Source organism: Somniosus microcephalus, chromosome 11, assembly GCF_052327205.1.
Source record: "Somniosus microcephalus isolate GS21.2 chromosome 11, FLI_Smic_1.0, whole genome shotgun sequence".
In the NCBI taxonomy this organism is placed as follows: Eukaryota; Metazoa; Chordata; class Chondrichthyes; order Squaliformes; family Somniosidae; genus Somniosus; species Somniosus microcephalus.
In genome coordinates this window covers 95,992,341-96,014,222 of record NC_140997.1, presented here as the reverse complement: position 1 = coordinate 96,014,222, position 21,882 = coordinate 95,992,341, and the positions used below count along the sequence as shown (strand labels likewise).

The window sequence follows — 21,882 nt, the reverse complement described above, 5'->3', positions numbered from 1 at the left end:
GGACCAGCACAGGGGTGGGGCGATGTCGGGTAAGGATCAGAGGTCGGGACCAGCACAGAGGGGGAAGGGTGAGGATCAGGAGCAGGGTGGGAGGAGTGCTGCCGGCAAAGCAGGATGGGGTGGGGTCAGCAATAATCGGGGGCCAGCAGAGCAGGGGAAGGACTGGAGGAGCGGGCGGGGGGTGCTTGGGGAACAATTGGCGGCCGGAGGAACACAGTCTCCAATCGTGGGGGGCGGGGGTGGGTTCAGCAGGGTTGTTGGATTCAGGAGGTAAGTGTAAAGGCATTAGCTAGCGGGTTTCACGAGGTGTGCGAATCCCGAACAGCTAAAATTAAATTCAAAATGGAGGTTAAAGCAGAGGCTTCCAGCCTCATTTATAATATTTAAATAGATGACCTGCCTCTTGGCAGTGGGTTGGCAGCCCACCCCCCATCCCGCCTCTGTTAAAACCACAAGTGGGCGGGTTCAGATTTTTAAAACTTTAACTTCCCACACGACCCCAACCCACCTGTTTTTTTTAGGTAAAATTCCCCCGTGTGTGTGCGTGTGTTTTATTTTATGAAGTTGGTGGAAAGTGGACATTTATGGCACATGGCTCCTTTAAGGACAAGTTTTGTGCTAGAAAATATAACTAGCTCTTAAACTGAATCAACGCAGTGTATAATTTCGCATTTAATTTCTTTCAGGTATTTTATAGAGAAAATATAAATGATCAGAATCCCGAGGGTTCGTCGTGGACTGAAATCCAGACTCTCGGGGAAGTAGTTCTGATCACCTGTGGACCAGGTGACCTTTTGTGTGCTGTGTTGTGGGAAGGTCAGCTAATGGTGAGGGAAGGAATAAACAGAGAGAACCCCAAAGGTACACAGTTTCAATTGTGATTCAGCATGAATGTCCTCTCATGGTTAACCAGCCATGGTGGGTTAATGTTAATATATTGAGATAGACATCAAAATTAGGATCCTTACTCAATGTATAGACCAAAAGATCTCTATTATAGATAGAATTACATAGAATGTACAGCACCGAAAAAAGCCATTTGACCCAACTGGTCTATCCTGGTGTTTATGCTCCACACAAGGCTCCTCCCACCCCTCTTCATCTCATCCTATCAGCATATCCTTCTATTCCTTTCTCCCTCATGTGTTTATATAGCTTCCCCTTAAATGCATCTATACTATTTACCTCAACTACGCCTTGTGGTAGCGAGTTCCACATTCTCACCACCCTCTGGGTAAAGAAGTTAATGACACATACGATTAACAACTTTAGTCCTAATAAAGTACAATGATGTTTAAAGCTGCAAAGGCTCCTGAGGACTGTGTGTATGTCATTTCAGAAGTGCCAAGCTTCTTGTCATCGTGGGCCATTTAGTTGCACACCATGGAACCTCATGCATCACATATGAACTTTATATCTATGCTTCCATTCACATATATAATGCAGCTATTAATACTAACAGATCTTGGTTTAGGATTTAGCTACCAATGAGGTAACAATTCTAAGAACAACCCTTTACAAATTCCATGCCCACAAAAACAGGACAAAGGAATATGGGCCCCGATTTTAACTTCCCCCATCTAGCGGAAACTGGGCACAGGGAGGGGGCAATTAAAATAACGGGTGTCAGTTATTCTCCCCCCCACCGATCCCACAGCAGGACCATCTGGCCCTGACCACAGCCCCTACCTCTCAGCCCTCTTTCCCCACCTCCCCCCGCCGTGCCCGATCATGGCCCCGAGCATTGAAACACCACTAACTGCTGGGTACCATCCCCACGGGTCCCCAACTGCAGCCTCCTGCCGTTTGTGTGCACTCTTACCCACTAGCCAGGCTATCAGTCTGGCTGGCTGTCAGGTGGGAGACTGCACCATGTTATTTAAATCAGCAGGGCTCCACCTCCCCAGCCTGGCTGGGTTCTTCGTCCAATTACGTCCTCCCCCACCTCCCCATTAATATTGGGGCCATGGTCTTGAATTTTCGACCTTGGCAAAAATGAGGTGGTGCCTGTGGCCCGATGCATAGACTGTGCTAAATTTTGAGATATAAGATCCGCCCCCCTCATTTGATTGGGTTACAGGGAAAAGAACAATTACCTAGAGACGCCGAGCTCTTTTTCCGTCACCTTCGTCTCCGTGCCCACTTCTCTGTCCTTCCCCCCGCAAAGCAGACCCTTTCTCCCGCTTTCAGAATTCTCGGTCTCCCTGGACCCCTCCCTTTGGTCTCTTACCCTCTCTAGATCTTATCATTGCTAACTGCCGGCGTGACATCGGCCGTCTCCAGTTCTCTGCTCCCCTCACTCACTCCAACCTACCTCCCTCTGAACTTGCAGCACTCCGTTCTCTCCGATCCAACCCTAACATTGTCATTAAACCTGCTGACAAGGGTGGCGCTGTTGTTGTTTGGCGAACCATCCTCTACCATGTGGCGGCTGAACGGCAACTCTCTGACACCTCCTCCTACTTCCCCCGGACCATGACCCCACTATCGAACATCAAGAAATCGTTTCCAAGACTGCCACTGACCTCATCTCCTCTGGAGATCTTCCCTCCATGACCGCCAACCTCATAGTCCCTTAACCCCGCACAGCCCGCTTCTACCTCCTTCCCAAGATCCACAAACAGGACTGCCCTGGTAGACCGATTGTCTCAGCCTGTTCTTGCCTGACAGAACTTATTTCTTCCTATCTCGACTATTTTTTTCCCCCTTGTCCAGTCCCTTCCCACCTACATTCGAGACTTTTCCGACGCCCTCCGCCACTTTAACAGTTTCGCGGCTCCAACCGTCTCCTTTTCACTATGGACGTACAATCTCTCTACACCTCCATCCCCCACCAGGACGGCTTGAGGGCGCTCCGCTTCTTCCTTGAACAGAGGCCCCAATCAGTCCCACCACCACCCTCCTTCACCTGGCTGAACTTGTTCTCACATTGAACAACTTCTCCTTTGACTCCACTCACTTCCTCCAAATAAAAGGTGTTGCTATGGGAACCCGCATGGGCCCTAGCTATGCCTGCCTTTTCATGGGATATGTGGAACATTCTTTGTTCCAGTCCTACTCAGGTCCCCTCCCCCACCTCTTTTTCCGGTACATTGATGACTGTATCGGTGCTGCTTCCTGCTTTCGCCCTGAACTAGATAATTTCATTCACTTTGCTTCCAATTTCCACCCTTCCCTCACCTTCACATGGTCCATCTCCGACTCTTCCCTTCCCTTCCTCGGCTTCTCTGTCTCCATTTCTGGGGATAGGCTATCAACCAACATCCACTATAAGCCCACTGACTCCCACAACTACGTGGACTACACTTCCTCCCACCCCGCTTCCTGTAAGGACTCCATTCCATTCTCCGACGCATCAGTTCTGACTATGCCACCTTCCATACTGGTGTTTCCGGTATGTCTTCCTTTTTCCTCAACCGAGGATTCCTCTCTACCGTGATTGACATGGCCCTCGACCGTGTCCTTTCCATTTCCCACACTTCTGCTCTCAGCCCTTCTCCCAGAACCACGATAGGGTTGCCCTTGTCCTCACCTTTCACCCCACCAGCCTCCACATTCAACGGATCATCCTGCGCCATTTCCGCCACCTCCAGTGTTATCCCATCACAAACACATCTTCCCCCCCCCCCCCCCTCCCTTTCAGCAATCCGAAGGGACCACTCCCTCCGCGACACCCTGGTCCACTCCTCTATAACCCCCAACACCCCTTCACCTTCGCCCAGCTAGATCCCATGCAAGCGCAGGAGATGCAACCCCTGCCCTTTTACCTCCTCCCTTCCCACTGTCCAGGGCCCCAAACACTCCTTCCAGGTGAAACAGCGATTTACTTGTACTTCTTGCAATTTAGTATACTGTATTCGTTGCTCACGATGCAGTCTCCTCTACATTGGGGAGATCAAACGCAGATTGGGTGACCACTTTGCGGAACACCTCCGTTCAGTCCGCAAGTGTGACCCCGAGCTTCTGGTCACCTGTCACTTTAATTCTCCACTCTCACTCTGACCTCTCCGTCCTCGACCTCTTACACTGTCCCACTGAAGCTCAACGTAAGCTCGAGGAACAGCACCTCATCTTTCGATTAGGCATTTTACAGCCTTCTGGACTTAACATCGAGTTCAACAATTTCAGACTATAAATTGGCCCCTGTATTTCTTTATATATTTTTTTCTCTTATTTCCTCACATGGTAGCTGTTAATGTTGCTGCCATCATCATTCACACCTCATCTAGAGCCATCTTTTGTTTCTTAACTTGTCCCATTACCTCTCCTTTTGCCTTGCACTATCATCTCTTTTGTCAGTCAATTTTTCCTGCCATCCATCCTATCACAGACCTTCCCTTTGTTCTTTCCTCCCCTCCCCCCTGCCCCTGATTTAAAAACCTCTCTTCCCTAAACTTTTCCAGTTCTGATGAAGGGTTCGACCCAAAACGTTGACTCTGTTTCTCTCTCCTCGATGCTGCCTGACCTGCTGAGTGTTTCCAGCATTTTCTGTTATTATTTCAGATTTCCAGCGTCTGCAGTATTTTGCTATTGAATTACCTAGAGAGGTTGGCTGGAGGTGGTAAAATCTGACGAAGCAGCAGCTCTTAAAGGGCCACCTCCCTTGGAGCAAGTGAGAAAGTCAGGTGTTGGCTGTTATAGTATATGAATGTTGCAGAGGCCCTGGAGGAGGATGGGTCTACAGCTTAGGGCTGGAGTTTAGCTCTTGGTCTTGTTGGCGGCAGCCGGATTAACTCCGTGAAACCGCGAGAAAATTTGGACAACTAGAGTTCACTGAAGAGCCCAGAACCTCTATGTTAAATGTGGCATATTAAGGCATCTATGTTAAGGTTATATTTCTTCATACCTAACTTTCCCAAAGCCTTTCTGCATGGGCACAGTCATGTCTGCTAGTGTATTTATTCATAAATTGAAATGCTGCATTGTTGGTCAAATAATAGTCCCACGACAACGTGCAGTACTGCTCATGAATGCAATAAATGTGTTCTCTGTTGCTTGGTCCATAGGGAATTGTTGGAAGATTGTTGAACCTCCAAACTCTGAAAATGGTCTTGTCCAGGTCTCAGTGGGCGTTAATGTGCTGTGGGCTGTCACACGGGACAGAAGAGTAAGTGCACACGCTATAAATCTTTTAAACCATAATATAGTAAGTAATATGCACATTAGATTGGGGTTCCCCCCACCCCAATTCTGCTGCCTCAGCTGAGATCAGCAAACACAGCACAGACCAGGGGGTTTGAACCTAGGACCTTTGTGTTCTGCATCAGTCAGTGCTGTAACTACATGGTGCATTTACTGTACTTACTGAGCTCTTTTGGGGGGTGGGGTGGTAAATCTCAAAAGTATCTGCTTTCTTAAGCCAATCAATATTCTTAAATAGTGCAGAAACCCATGCTGCTGTTTGCATGCACGCATCTCGTCAACTGAACAAGAAATGGCTAAGTAGACAAATAAAAGAAAGAACTTGCATTTCCGTAGCACCTTTCACAACCTCAGGACATCTCAAACACTTCACAGCCAATTAAGTACTTCTGAAGTGTCGTCACTGTTGTAATGTGGGAAACACAGCAGCCAATTTGCGCACAGCAAGCTCCCACCAATAGCAATGTGATAATGACCAGATAATCTGTTTCAGTACAGGAAACTTTGGTTTATCCGGAGGTTGGTATGTCCGGAAACCTCGATCTACCGGCAGAAATCAGGAGCCGTTTTGTTAGGTTTTTTTTCTTCTCGTGGCTTTGTTTTCAACAGTCGGGCTCTGGAAAGTCTCTCTGAAGCTGTTGCTAAGCTACAGAGATGCTTCCAAGGTACGGGCCGACTGTTTACAAGCTGTTGCTAAGCAACAGTGTTTGTTGTCAGATACGGAGATGAAAACCTCCGTATGCTTCAACATTAACTTTGTATGTCTGGCAGTTTTGATAGATCGGCAACAGCTTGGTCCCGTCGGTGCCGGATATAACAAAGTTTCCTGTATATTGATTGAGGGATAAATATTGGCCAGGACACCCAGGAGAACTCCCCTGCTCTTCTTCGAAATAGTGGCCATGGGATCTTTTAGAATCATAGGCCCGTAATTTCCGATCGGAGGCTTCCTGTGTGCGGATGCCTCCTATCGGAAAAAAATCTACAAACTTACCTGAGGATTCCTGAGGTCCGGACACTTTCGCTCCTGGACCTCTTCACATTCGAAATGCGCAGGGCCCACGTATTCCAGGGGTGCATGCAGTTTGCAAGCGTCCCTGGGATCACGTGGGTCAGGCCAGCCGATAGGAGAAGGGAATCTCCCTTCATACTTTTGAGAGATAGACCTGTCAAATATATGAATGGAGATCACCCCAAAAAGACACTACAACATCAAATAATTTTTTTTTAAATCACGTTTTTAAAATGAGTTAAAGTTACATTAAATTAAATATTTTAAACAAAAATGTAATTTTTTGAAAAAAATAATTTAAGTTTTTTACCAGGCTAAAAATAAACTTACCTTTTTTAAAAGTGTTTTTAAATTATAAATGAGTGAAAAAAAACATTAAAAAAAACTTTTTTCAACTCTTATATGCTGGTAAAAGCAGGCCTTATGCCTGCTTTTACCAGGCGTAAGATTTCTAAGGGTTTTCAGCGGGCGGAGGTTGTGCAGAAAACGGAACTCTCTGCCCGCAGAGGCCCTACTCTAGGGCAGGCGTCTGATCTGTCAAGAGCATTCTTGACAGATCGGAAATGCTGGTTTTCAGCGCATGCACTTTGCATGCCTGAAACCGGCATTTCCGATGTCCCTACGGGTGTGTACACAGCTCGTACACACCCGTAGGCATCGGAAAATACGGCCCATTGAATCATAGAAATTTACAGCACGGAAGGAGGCCATTTTGGCCCATCGTGTCCGCACCGGCCAACAAAGAGCTATACAGCCTAATCCCACTTTCCAGCCCTTGGTCCATAGCCCTGTAGGCTACGGCACTTCAAGTGCACATCCAAGCACTTTTTAAATGTGGTGAGGGTTTCTGCCTCTACCACCCTTTCAGGCAGTGAGTTCCAGACCCCCATCACTCTCTGGGTGAAGAAATTTCCCCTCAAATCCCCTCCAAACTTCCTACCAAATACTTTAAATCTATGCCCCCTGGTTGTTGACCCCTCTGCTAAGAGAAATAGGTCCTTCCTATTCACTCTATCTAGGCCCCTCATAATTTTATACACCTCAATAAGGTCTCCCCTCAGCCTCCTCTGTTCCAAAGAAAACAAACCCAGCCTATCCAATCTTTCCTCATAGCTAAAATTCCCCAGTCCTGGCAACATCCTCATAAATCTCTGTACCCTCTCTAGTGCAATCACATCTTTCCTGTAATGTGGTGACCAGAACTGCATGCAGTACTCTAGCTGTGGCCTAACTAGTGTTTTATACAGTTCAAGCATAACCTCCCTGCTCTTGCCTTTATTAGCTGAGGCATAGAATACAAGTATTCCGTATGCCTTCTTAACAACCTTATCTACCTGGCCTGCTACCTTCAGGGATATGTGGACATGCACTCCAAGGTCCCTTTGTTCCTCTACATTACTCAGTGTCCTACCATTTATTGTGTATTCCCTTGCCTTGTTAGCCATCCCCAAATGCATTACCTCACACTTCTCTAAATTGAATTCCATTTGCCACTGTTCTGCCCACCTGACCAGTTCATTGATATCTTCCTGCTGTCTACAGCTTTCTTCTTCATTATCAACCACACAGCTGATTTTAGTATCATCTGCAAACTTCTTAATCATACCCCCTATATTCAAGTCTAGATCATTGATATATACCACAAAAAAGCAAGGGACCTAGTACTGAGCCCTGCGGAACCCTACTGGGAACAGCCTTCCAGTCACAAAAACACCCATCAACCATTACCCTTTGCTTCCTGCCTCTGAGCCAATTTTCGATCCAACTTGCCACTTTGCCCTGGATCCCATGGGCTTTCACTTTCGTGACCAGTCTGCCATGTGGGATCTTATCAAAAGCCTTGCTAAAATCCATATAGACTACATCAAACGCACTACCCTCATCGACCCTCCTTGTTACCTTCTGAAAAAATTCAATCAAGTTAGTCAGACACGACCTTCCCTTAACAAATCCATGCTGACTGTCCCTGATTAATCTGTGACTTTCTAAATGAAGATTTATCCTTTCCCTCAGAACTTTTTCCAATAGTTTTCCCACCACCGAGGTTAGGCTGACTGGCCTGTAATTACTCAGTCTATCCCTTTCTCCCTTTTTAAACAAAGGTACAACGTTTAGCAGTCCTTCAGTCCTCCGGCACCACACCTGTAGCCAGAGAGGATTGGAAAATTTACAACCACCTTAGAGGGCAGATGGGGCCTTGTTTTAACGTCTCATCCAAAAGACGGTACCTCCGTCAGTGCAGCGCTCCCTCGGTACTGCACTGGGAGTATCGACCTAGATTTTGTGCCCAAATCCTTTCTGACTCAGAGGCAAGAGTGCTACCACTGAGCCACGGCTGACACCTTAAAATAAGTAGTGAAAGACTTTACTATGCGCATTTGCTTCAAAAATTGGATTCATATTTGTTCTCTCTCCGTTTGTTGTCTCTGCTGTGGAGACTGGTGATCAGTGCACTCCATGCTTTCTGGTCTCTGCACGGGTGGATTGTATCAGCCTCAGATAGTGTACCTGCTGATTCCATCACATCATCTAACCACATTCTTCTTTGCCTTCCTCATGCTCAATTACCAGCTTTTCCAGAAAATATGAATCCCAATAACCTTTCTTTGTGCCTTTGGAATAATGCATCTACATATTTTATTTCATTTTTCTCAGTTCCTGGGCCCTCTCATTCATCATACTTCTTGTCTCATTTTCAACATATATCGGTAGCAGCATAATTGAAACGGCCTCCAGTCTATCATCTGCTCCTAACATTCAAGGTAGATTTTTCACTTCCGTACAAAGTTTTTCACCGCACGTAACATTTAAACATACTGCTTCTTATCCCTTGCTTGATTTTGTGGCTGCATGGAGACTCAAATATTGGGAAGGTCGAAGCCATTGTCTTTGGTCCCTGCCACAAACTTCGTTCCCTAGCCACTGACTCCATCCCTCTCCCTGACAACTGTCTGAGGATCAACCAGACTGCTCGCAACCTTGGTGCCGTATTGGACCCAGAGATGAGCTTCCGACCATATATCCGCGCCATCTAGAAGACCGCCTATTTTCACCTGCTTAAAATCGCCTGACTCTGCCGCTGCCTCAGCTCATCTGCTGTTGAAACCCTCATCCATGCCTTTGTTACCTCTAGACTTGACTATTCCAATGCACTCCTGGTCGAACTCCCATCTTCCACTCTCCACAAACTTAAGCTCATCCAAAACTCTGCTGCCCATATCTTAACTCACACCAAGTCCTGTTCACCCATCCAACCCTGTGCTCACGGACGTACATTGGCTCCCGGTTGAGCAATGCCTTGATTTTAAAATTCTCATCCTTGTTTTCAAATCCCTCCATGTCCTTGCCCCTCCCTATCTCTGTAACCTTCTCCAGCCCTACAACCCTCCGAGATATCTGCGCTCCTCCAATTCTGGCCTCTTGCACATCCCCGATTTTAATCGCTGCACCATTGGCGGCTGTGCCAAGGATCTAAGCTCTAGAATTCCATCCCTAAATCTCTCTATCTCTCTTTTCTCCTTTAAGACGCTCATTAAAACCTACCTCTTTTGGTCATCTGCCCTAATATCTCCTTATGTGGCTTGGTGTCAAATTTTATTTGATAACACTCCTATGAAGCGCCTTGGGATGTTTTACTACGTTAAAGGCACTAGTTGTTGCTAAATGCTTCTTTTGAAATTGCTATCCTTTGTGTAACTTATTTTTTGCTTTGTCCATCTGATGCAATCTGAGTAAATAATTGTATCTACTCTTTTTCCATGTTGCCCACTCCGCTAAAATCAATTTTTGGGATGTCCTCTTTCTGATTCCCATTGACACGGTTTGGTTTTCAATCCATGTTCGAAACTTGTTTGACTGTCTCTCAAGTTTCTCTTGGAATCTCTCTTCTCTGTCTCCAGCCTTGGGCTGTTTATTATTTTCCCATTGCTCTTGAACAAAACTTCTGAATCACATAATAAATTCACGTTGGAAAAAAATGTGTTTTCAATAAATTATTAAAAGACTAATAAAAGGAAATAGACTACAAAGTAGAACCAATCACCCAGTGCTGTCTTTATATATCAAAGACCATGGGAGCCCATGAATAGCTTTGATATTGTCAGACTTTGATAGATCAAGGTTTCTCCTAATTTGGTCCGACTATCATGGGAATTCAGCCACACTCTTGGGCAGTACACGTTTCTAATTTGTTCCGAAGTGTAGCCTACTTTACTCGGTATTATTGTTGTAGCCCGTATCCTAGCTCGCACCAAGTCCTGTTCACCCATCACCCCTTTGCTCACTGACCTACATTGGCTCCCGGTCCAGCAACGCCTCGATTTTAAAATTCTCATCATCGTTTTCAAATCCCTCCATGGCCTCGCCCCTCCCTATCCCTATCCCTATCTCTCTAACCTCCTACAACCCTCTGAGATCTCTGCGCTCCTCCAATTCTGGCCTCTTGCGCATCCCCTATTTTAATCACTTCATCATTGGCGGCTATGCCTTCAGCTGCTTGGGCCCTGGGCTCTGGAGTTCTCTCCCTACACCTCTCTCCTCCTTTAAGATGCTCCTTAAAACCTCCCTCTTTGACCCAGCTTTTGCCCACCTGTCCTAATATCTCCTGATGTGGCTCGGTTTCACATTTTGTCTGTTTACGCTCCTGTGAGGCGCCTTGGGATGTTTTACTATGTTAAAGGCGCGATATAAATACAAGTTGTTGTTTTACATAGATATGAAAACTGCAAAGGAGAAAGAAACAATTTCTTATAAGAATAGTTGTTCTATGTCACTGAGAAGTGGTAATCATAGAATCATACAAATAGAAGGAGGCTATTCGGTCCATGGTGCCTGTGCCGACTCTTTGAAAGAGCTCTCCAATTAGACCCGCTCCCCTGCTCTTTCCCCACAGCCCTGAAAATTTTTACTTTTCCTTCAAGTATATATCCAATTCCCTTTTGAAAGTTACTATTGAATCTGCTTCCACCACCCTATCAAGTGGTACAATCCAGATCATAATGAATCGCTGTGTAAAACAAATTCTCCTCATCTCCCCTCTGGTTCTTTTGCCAATTATCTTAAATCTATGTCCTCTGGTTACTGACCCCGCTGCCAGTGGAAACCGTATCTCCTTATTTATTCTATCAAAACCCTCATAATTTTGAACACCTCAGCAATATATATGTAACTTTGTGAGTTGTCTTTTTCTGTTGATAGGTTTGGTTTCGAAGAGGTGTCTGTTCTGAGAACCCTGCTGGAACAGGTTGGATTTGTGTGAATGTAGAGATGGTGATGGTGAATGTGGGATTAAATGATCAGGTGAGAATAATGCTGTTCCTCCTTTTTTGACAGTGCTCTGGTTTTAATACCAGATAAATGTTGGTCTCAATAAAACCACTGATTATTTGGAAATTATTTGTTCCTCAGATTGTCTTATTCAATCCATTGTGGTTCCTAATGACTGTATTGATTAGTGATTAAGCCATGCCAGCGTGATTACCGATTGCTCACTCATAGTACATTTAGTGCGAATGTAAAACGACACATAACTGAAGCACTAAACTAGCACAAAGCTATGTTGTGCTATTTCAGAAAAGCATTTTAATAATTCAATTTTTATTAGTTTTAATCTACCCCGTTTTCATTTACAGCACCTTTTACTTTGTCTATTTCATTCTTAAATCCTTTTAAAATGATCTTCAAAACATCCTTAATTAACTCCATTTGGTAGGAGGGTTGTTGTGAGTGGTGCTCAAGGTTGTAATTGTATTAACTAAATTCAGCTTTGAATTTCACCTGTCAATATGATACCATACCCAAATGCTTTGAGTTACAGATTGGACCAAAGTTAAATTGGCAACAAACTGCGCTGTGGGCTACTTACACCCCATTTCTTTCCTATTCTTATTCCAAGGTGTGGGGAATTGGCTATGAAGACCGCGCTATCTATTTTCGTCATGGTGTGACGCCTACTGAATACAGTGGAAAGGCCTGGAAAGTAATAGTAGTGAACAGAGAGCACGACCGAGCTTCTTGTGCAGGCAGTGCTACCAGTCTTGTAAGGTACAGTGACCCAGCAAATAAAGCGCATCTGCAGAATGTTCTAACTTTAGTACTTTACAGTTGTCACTTAAATGTTGCAAAGCAAATGATCATCGCTTATAGGAAGTAACAGTGGAACAGGAGGAGGCCATGCAGCCCCTCGAGCCTGTTCTGCCATTCAATGAGATCATTCCCAGAGGATATATGGATTTGATGCCATTTATAGATAAGGCTGGGTGTGAATGTCTTAATGAAAGTGATGAATATGGATTTGGCAATTGTCTACAAAAAGACCCAACATATTTGGAATCTGATTGTGATGAACAGCTTGTTGTGACAATAGCATTTAACCAGCCAGTCAAGCTTTATTCAATGAGGCTTCAAGCCCCTGAGAATGGCCGAGGTCCTAAGCTGATTTGTATCTTAACTCCATCTACCCGCCTTGGTTCCGTAATCCTTAATACTCTTAACAAAAATCTATCAATCTTAGTTTTGACATTTTCAATTGACCCCCAGCCTCGACAGCTTTTTGGGGGAGAGAGTTTAAGATTTCCACTACACTTTGTGTGACGAAGTGCTTCCTGACATCACCCCTGAACTGGGTGCCCCTTTGTTCTGGACTCCTCCACACCAGAGGAAATAGTTTCTCTCTATCTACCCTATTGAACCCTTGAATCACCTCAAACACCCAGATCCCAATTCTAAGAACCCAACTCAAGTGAGCAGTTGTAATACCCCAACAGCCCTGACATGTTACCCATTGACATGAGAACTACTTGTTACGGGTCCCATAGTTTTCCACTGTCTGTATGCAGTTTTACTCCTGATGGGCATGGCCCTACTATATTTATCCCTACCCTTATGAAAGGTTGCTTAATAATGGGCACAGACTGCAGCTGTACTTTGGTGCGATTCCTCTGGTTTATTCACCTTCTAGCACTGGTCGCATGTTCCACCATGTTCAGCTATTCCTCTGGAGAAAACAGGGCAATAAACACTAAATCTACAGTATACCTGAGAAACAGCTGTCTGCTGAAACACTTCCTGTTCCTCTGCTGGTTACGGCTTACTCTGATGAACCAAAAGCCTTTCCTTGTAACTGTACTATTCAGCTGGCCTGGCTTTGCCAGACTGATGACTCCCAGGGTCTGAGTTCATATCGCCTCCAAATTGTAATCTCATCAGCTACTTGATTCCCTGCAGTGTGAGAGCCTGCCATTTTCTAAGAACATAAGAATTAGGAGCAGGAGTAGGCCATACAGCCCCTCGAGCCTGCTCCGCCATTCAATAAGATCATGGCTGATCTTCAACCTCAACTCCACTTTCCCGCCCGATCCCCATATCCCTTGATTCCCCATGAGTCCAAAAATCTATCTACCTCAGCCTTGAATATACTCAAAGACTCAGCATCCACAGCCCTTTGGGGTATAGAATTTCAAAGATTCACAACCCTCTGAGTGTAGAAATTCCTCCTCATCTCAGTCTTAAATGGCCAACCCATGATCCTGAGACTATGCCCCCTAGTTCTAGACTCTCCAGCCAGGAGAAACAACCTCTCAGCATCTACCCTGTCAATCCCCCTCAGAATCTTATATGTTTCAATGAGATCACCTCTCATTATGTTAAACTCCAGGGAGTATAGACCCAATCTATTCAATCTCTCCTCATAGGACAGCCCTCTCATCTCAGGAATCAATCTAGTGAACCTTCATTGCACCGCCTTTAAGGCAAGTATATCCTTCCTTGGGTAAGGAGACCAAAACTGTGCACAGTGCTCCAGGCGTGGTCTCACCAAAGCCCTGTACAATTATAGCAAGACTTTCTTACTCTTGTATTCCGATCCTTTTGCAATAAAGGTCAACATGTTTCCTGTACGAGGACACCTAAATATCTCTGAGCACCAACATTTAATAGTTTCTCACCATTCAAAAAATATTCTGTTTTTCTATTCTTTCTACCAAAGTGAATAACCTCACATTTCCCCACATTATACTCCATTGGCTACCTTATTTCCCACTCACTTAACCTATCTATATCCCTAGGCCCTTTGTGTCCTCCTCAAAGCTTAATTTCCCATTTAGTTTTGTATCACCAGCAAACTTGGATACATTATACTCGGTCCCTTCATCTAAGTCATTAAAATAAATTGTAAATAGCTGAGGCCCAAGCACTGATCCTTGCGACACCCTACTAATTACAACCTGCCAACCTGAAAATTACCCATTTATCCCTACTCTCTGTTTTCTGTCCGTTAACCAATCCTCTATCCATGCTAATATCTTACCCCCAACCCCATGAGCCCTTATCTTGCATAACATCCTTTTATGTGGCACCTTATTGAATGCCTTTTGGAAATCCATATATACTATATCCACTGGTTCCCCTTTATCTACCCTGTTAGTTACATCCTCAAAAAACTCTTGTTAAACACACTTTCCCTTTCATAAAACCACGTTGACTGTGCCTAATCATATCATGATTATCTAAGTGCCCTGTTACCACTTCCTTAATAATGGATTCCAGCATTTTCCCAACAACTGATGTGAGAAGTCTCCATTTTAAATTCAGCTATTTTAATAAAATTAAATAGATTTCCCTACTTCTCACAATTATGTTTAAATAGAGTCTGCACATTCCTGTAGTGAAAACTCCTTTCCACATTCGTTAAGTATTTTTCTGACCCTAAATAATATGTCATAGAATGATACAGCACAGAAGGAGGCCACTCAACCCATCGTGCCTATGCTGGCTCTTTTGAAAGAGCTATCCGGTTATTCCCACTCCCCTGCTCTTTCCCCATATCCCTGCAAATGTTTTTCCCTTCAATTATTTATCCAGTTCCCTTTTGAAAGTTATTATTGAATCTGCTTCCACCGCCCTTTCAGGCAGTGCATTCCAGATCACAACAACTCGCTGCATAAAATAACTTCTCCTCATCTTGCCTCTGGTTCTTTTGCCAATTACCTTAAATGCTTTTAACTTTGTTTTCTCTTTTGGTTTTGTTTCAGTGCTGGGTGTTTCTTTGGTGATGAAGTTAGGTTACCATCCCAAGCTTCCATTAGCAGCGATGTCGATTTTTCCGCCGAAATGGACAAAGTAGCAAAGAAAACTGAAAGCGTTCTTGAAACAATTGGTGAGAGTGCGAATCTTCTTCACGCCATTGCAGATGGAGATGTTGCTGCCACCAGTCCTGCCATCGAGAAAAATTGTGACAACATTGCGAGTGTATTTGAGACCATCTCTTTAATTGAAGAACCTTCAGCGAAACGGACACAACCTGTTTCTGAACCATCTGTTGCCCGATCTCAGTGTTTGACAGACCAAGGGCGTTCTCTGTGGAATGGTGCTGAATTGGACATCGCCCACTCGGATTCAAACACAATAACTTTAGACTTGGCTGAAACGTCCAGTGTTTCTTCTGTAGGAGCCTATCCTTTTGGAATTGAAGAGCATTATGTGTCTGATGAGCGGCAACTCTGGGCCTGGCTCAGTGGAGGAAGTTGTGACATAGAAGCTCACACCCAGCTGAACTGGTTCACCGCCCAGTCAGGTAGTCAATCCCTTTTATGTCGTCGTTGTTTGTCACCGTTAGTTGACAGTATTGCTCCTGAAAACATATAACCAGTAATAATAGTGATAATGCATTTATAGGTATAATAATGCACTAATGGTAATTGCATCTCTTCGCAATGTCACAGCAAATCCTGAACATGTTTTATTCATTGAATGTAGTGTACAGTAGGTCTCCACCCCTGCCTCAGCTTATATTCTGCTGAAACCCTCATCTGTGCTTTTGTTACCTCCAGATGTGACTATTCCAACTCACTATCCACCCTCCGTAAACTTGAGCTCATCCAAAACTCTGCTGCCCCGCATCCTAACTTGCACCAAGTCCCGGTCACCCATCGCCCCCTGTGCTCGCTGACCCACATTGACTCCCGGTCCGGCAACATTCTGAAAAATGGCTTTAAACTAAGCTGAGAGTACGACAAAAGGGACACAGATTGAAACTAGTGGAAGGCAAATTCATGATTGATGTAATGGAGGAAAAATCTCTGGAATCATTTAAGGAACAATTAGATACCATGATGATGTTGGGGTTATAGTCTTTTGGAATGGATGAGCTAAAATGGACTGAATGTTCTTTATATTGATCTTCTAGCCACACTTCTAATCACCCACCTGCTGCCACTTTCATCCACAATGTCTGGCAAAATTATCTGTCCCACATAATGAAACCTTGAGGCTCAGCTTTGATTCCAGACCTGGTATTTTATGAACATATAGAAAAACATTCAGTTTCTACATTAGCGCTGCCATTACATTTCACAATCCCACCCTCTCGAACAGGTTTCTTTTATCATCTACAATCAGGTTCAGATAACAATAATGCCAGGATGTTCTATTCCTTTGACTCTTAAATATTAAAATAAATCTGCAAAAAAAAGATAGAGGCATGGTCCACTATATTTTATGTGTCCACGATTTTGCAGGACAGCCGTTCACTCTGCAATCGTTCTCGATGCCCATTAGCTGTGCCCAGCAGACAGTTTGGCGGAAACAGATAGTTCATCAGTTAACTGAGCGGTCCAAACGAGAGCTGGAGGATTTTAAACATTATGAGCAGGCTGTGGAGCAGGTAAGCTGCTTCTAAAATCTAAAAGAAAGACTTGCATTTCTATAACTCCTTTCGTGACCTCAGGACATCCCAAAGCACTTCGCAGACAATGATGTACTTTTTGTTGTAATGTAGGAAATGCTGCAGCCAATTTGCGCACAGCAAGCTCCCACAAACAGCAATGTGATAATGACCAGATAATCTGTTTTAGTGATGTTGGTTGAGGGATAAATATTGACCAGGACACCGGGGAGAACTCCCCTGCTCGTCTTCAAAATAATGCCGTGGGATCTTTTACGCCCACCTGAGATCACAGACGGGGCCTCAGTTTAACGTCTCATCTGAAAGACGGCACCTTCAACAGTGCAGCGCTCCCTCAGTACTGCACGGGAGTGTCAGCCTGAATTTTGCGCTCAAGTCTTTGGAGTGGGACTTGAACACACAACCTTCTGACTCTGAGGTGAGAATGCTACCCACGGAGCCACGGCTGACCCAACAATAATTTGAACATTTACATTATTGCTTCATAATATTTCTCTCAAATTAATGCTTTCATTCTTTGGTTAGTTATGAAAGACGTTTCACCAGGGGCTGGCACCTTAAGTTTTATTCTTGTAGTGCAGAAGAGATTCTTGTTATGGTTTAATCACCGTCACGTTAAACCATCACCCGAGGAGCTGAATATTTCAATCTGATTCTCAGGTGACTTTCCCTCCTTGTGAGCTGGGTTCCTTATTTTTGGAAAATGGTGAGAATGTTGCCTATTATTTAGGGATGGATAAATGTGCTTCCAGTAGTTCGTAACTGTTCTCTTCTCCCTGCCACTCTATTATACCTAGTCTGTGTGGATAAAGAAGGGAGCGATGCAGTGGTGGAGAGATGGGAAGCCGCACAAATGGATAGACGTCAGGGTAGCACTGGAACAGTTTACAGGGAACGATGGGAAGCGGGATGGGATCTTTTTCATTTACTACACGTTCAACGAGGAGAAGAAGGTGAGTTTTGTCTGTCTCTTCTGCCGCCCTCTAATTTTCAGACAGGGCTGTATGCCACAGGAGGTGTAAACTAGACCTTTGCTTGCTAAATGTACCTGGCTACTTCAAGGACAATTCATATATCCCACTGCATAGCTCAATGTTGTGGAGTGGAGCTAAAGATATTTGGAGAATAGTTTTAATCGTTGTATTTAAATAAGCTGAAATATGTCAAAAGATTAAGGTGAATAACGATCAGTTATTTGAATCATTTATGCTGTGGCAGTTTTTATTTCTGGTAAATTTGTTTTTACAAAAATGAAGAAAAAATATTTTGGCTAGAAATTAATTTGGCGCAAAACGAGAGGTATATCGGCTGCTTGTTATGTGCAGCGCTTGATACTGTAGTCCGTTCCTTTACAGTCAAGCATCATCTTTGTTATAAATACATTTTTTTTAAACATTAAAAAAAACTTTCAAAAGCTATTCATTTTAGTCTTGACCCAAAGTTGAAATCTGCTTTCGTTGTAGAGTGAATTATGTTTAAATATTTATAGACTAAGTGCAAATGCAACACTCCTGCATTCTATGATTGAAAGTAGTGAGCCACATGTAGTTCGAGAAATAAGGAGATTGTTTATTATATATCCACGCTTCTGATGACATAAAGACATGTGTAAAGGTTTTATTTAAAAATGGGATAAATCTATCCTGATCAGCAGTGGAACATCTGAGTCATGAGCAAGACCGTAGCTCATTCATAATTTTGTTGCTTGTGAGTTATACTGTTTAGTCTCACCAGTGAAGCTACTCCCCCATTCCACCTGCCTATATTGAGGGAGATTTGAGTCAAAGTCCAGCTTCAAACCACAAGTTCTGTCTTACAGAACATATTTGAGGCAGAACTCCATAATGCCTCAAACAGTTTAAAAAAAAATCGGTATTACATTTTTGTTGTTATTTATGTGACCTATATAGTCAGACTAATGTAATGTAAAAGATTGGCTTCACGTAGTTGTATAAAGTGAATACTGACACTGGCCTAGAAATTTGTCTTGGGCGGTGGTGCAAGCCGAGTGGTATCGGATCGGCTGCCCGTCATACGCAGCCCTTGATATTCAGTTCTATTGTAGTCAATGCAACTGAATATCAGCCACTGCATATAACTGGTGTTCGATCCGATACGGCCCGTTTTGTGCCACCGCCCGAGATGAATTTCTAGGCCCCTGTGTCCTAACTGTCTGGTTTTTGGGGCACATGATGCCGCACTTGCACAGCACCCCCTACAATTCCTCAATGGGCGAAACGTTGTCAGCAAAACGTGGCCTTTTTAAATTTAGACGCGATCCTTTGTCTTGTTGCTTGGGGTAAACAATGTACTAAGCTGTCTGGAGACACCTACTGCTCCAGCGAGGGACAGGGATGAGGAGGGTGGGGAAGTCCCCTAGCTTAGTTGGACGCCACATAGGTTACTTACTTCAGAAACTACCACCTTGAAATGCTAACATGTGCAAATCTGTCAACGGTTGGTGAAGACAAAGTTTGTTATCTTTTGATTGCTAAACCATCAAGAAAGTTTCACGCTAGCCAAAGCTCCAGTACGTATTATTTAGGCTTTGGACCAGGGGCGAGGCCAATCTGCTCATTTCTATGCCCTGCCAATAATTTGTCTAACATCTTTAATCTTCAAACGAAAGTCTACCTTCAGAGGTCTAAAAGAACTGTACAAGTACAAGTGGGGTTTCCTGGTATGGTTAGTTTCTTGGTTTGACTATCAGTTTCTATCTGAGGCACTGAATCACCTAGATGGTAAGGAGACCTACATCAGAATGCTGTTCAAAGACTACAGCTCAGCATTCAACACTATCGTCCCCAACAAGCTGGCAACCAAACTCCAAACTCTTGGCCTGAACACTTCCCTCTGCAACTGGACCCTGGACTTCCTAACAAACAGACCCCAGTCTGTCAAATTAGGTAACCACACCTCCCCCCCCCCCCCCCCCGACCCTGAACACGGGGGCCCCACAAGGATGTGTGCTGAGCCCCCTCCTCTACTCCCTCTTCACCCACGACTGTGTGGCTGTTAATGGTTCCAACACCATCATCAGGTTTGCGGATGACACCACGGTAGTAGGCCAGATCACCAACAACGATGAGTCAGCCTACAGGGAGGAGGTCCAGCATCTCGTGAAGTGGTGCGCCGATAACAACCTGGCCCTCAACATCAAGAAAACCAAAGAAATCATTGTGGACTTCAGGAAGTCGAAAGGCGGAAGTCACCCCCCCCCATCCACATCAATGGGGCTGTGGTGGAAAGGGTGGACAGCTTTAAGTTCCTCGGAGTCCACATCACGGAAGACCTCTCCTGGTCCCTCAATACCTCCACAATACAAAGAAGGCCTAGCAGCGCCTATATTTCCTAAGGAGGCTGAAGGGATGTAACCTGTCACCCCTGATCCTCTCTAACTTTTACCGCTGCACTATAGAGAGCATCCTGACAAACTGTATCACAGTATGGTATGGCAGCTGTAGCTACTATGACCGGAAAGCCCTGCAGCGGGTAGTCAAAACTGCCCAATGCATTACCGGCACCCGGCTACCGACCATAGAGCACATATACCAGAAACGCTGTCTACGGAGGTCACGGTCCATCATCAAAGACCCTACCCACCCCAGCCACAGTCTGTTCGCCCTCCTGCCATCTGGGAGACGCTACAGATGCATTCGCACCCGTACGACCAGATTTAGGAACAGCTTCTTTCCCAGGGCTGTCATCCTACTGAACTCCACAAAGAAACTCTAAAGCCTGCACATCTGCCAATGCACTTTATTATGGTTATGTTTATGTTAATATACTACAAGCCAAATGTATGTTGAATGTTTAAATGTCTTAATCCAAATGTACACTCTCGGGAGCCGCAAGCCTACATTTCGTTGTACTGCACTTGTGCACTAACAATGACAATAAAAATTGATTTGAAAGGAGCTTTGTGGAAAGCCTTTGCCATGTAACATATCATCAGGGTCTCTGTGAAAAGGTCCCAGACACATGCCAATCAGAGCATGCGATGCATAGCCTCTGCCTAGTACTTGGAAAGTACCAAGCACAGGAACATAGAAACGGGAGGCCATTCAGCTTCTCGAGCCTGTTCTGTCATTCATTGAGATCATGGCTGATCTGTATCTTAATTTCATCTACCTGCCTTGGTTCCATAACCCTTAGCACTTCCTAAGAAATTGTTTTCACTTAATAAAAACTGGAACAAATTGCTAGGATTTTGGACTCTATTTTTGTAACTATTTAAGTATTGTGTAAATCAGATATGTAGTGCTTCTGTGTAATTATTCTTACTTGTAAATAAATTTGATTATTAGTGTTAGCCTGAACATTATGGTTTGGGTTTGTGGTATTTTCTGATTATTAAAATGGACAGAAGAACTTGGTGGGCAAGCCATATAGTTTTCTTGTATATCATATCTTGGTAAAAGGATAATGGTTAGTCCTGTGACGCACTGTCCAGTCACATCACATATAAGGGAGAGCAGGTTGGTTCATAGGTGATGCACGCCTACTTATAGAAACTGCATCTGTGCTGTGTTAAGAAGTGTTGGGAAATTGCCCGAGTTGCAATCACCTTTGTCGTTCTTGCACTTTTTCCGGTGTTTTTTCTTCTTAACTGCACTTTGTTGCTTTCCCATAGGGGCTTGACTAAGCATAGCATAACTCTAACCCCTTCACCGGGCGACTGGGGGAGATTCAGGCAGAAGTTAGCAAGAAGGCAGAGAAAGACAGAGATATAGGGAAAAGTGAGCAAAAAATGCGGCAAAGGGATCAAGAAGTGAACAGATAATAAAAACGGAAATTGCTGGAAATACTCAGCAGGTCAGGCAGCATCTGTGGAGAGAGAAACAGAGTTAACGTTTCAGGTTGATGACCCTTCATCAGAAGTGGACAGCTGCTGTTTACCCAGCGAAGAGGTAGGAAAATCCCCTCTGACCATACGTCTAGGATTATTCATACACTTCCCAGCAGTATGACATGAATAACATTGACTGCAGCTTTCTTGCTTATCACTTTGCCCAAAGAGTGACAGTGCATTGCATGGTGGAGACCA

At 44.4% G+C, this 21,882-nt stretch overlaps 1 protein-coding gene across 3 annotated transcripts in view; it reads left to right on the top strand.

Annotated features, from left to right (window-relative positions):
* tecpr1a (tectonin beta-propeller repeat containing 1a) overlaps window positions 1–21,882 on the top strand; it is a 94,592-nt gene that overhangs the window by 26,686 nt on the left and 46,024 nt on the right. For all 3 annotated transcript variants that reach the window (XM_086001128.1, XM_086001127.1, XM_086001129.1), the window contains exons 6-12: window positions 687–861; window positions 5,007–5,107; window positions 11,351–11,452; window positions 12,048–12,196; window positions 15,184–15,725; window positions 16,669–16,814; window positions 17,633–17,788. In XM_086001128.1, the coding sequence (XP_085857254.1) occupies window positions 687–861; window positions 5,007–5,107; window positions 11,351–11,452; window positions 12,048–12,196; window positions 15,184–15,725; window positions 16,669–16,814; window positions 17,633–17,788 (1,371 nt within the window). The remainder of the gene's footprint in view (window positions 1–686; window positions 862–5,006; window positions 5,108–11,350; window positions 11,453–12,047; window positions 12,197–15,183; window positions 15,726–16,668; window positions 16,815–17,632; window positions 17,789–21,882) is intronic.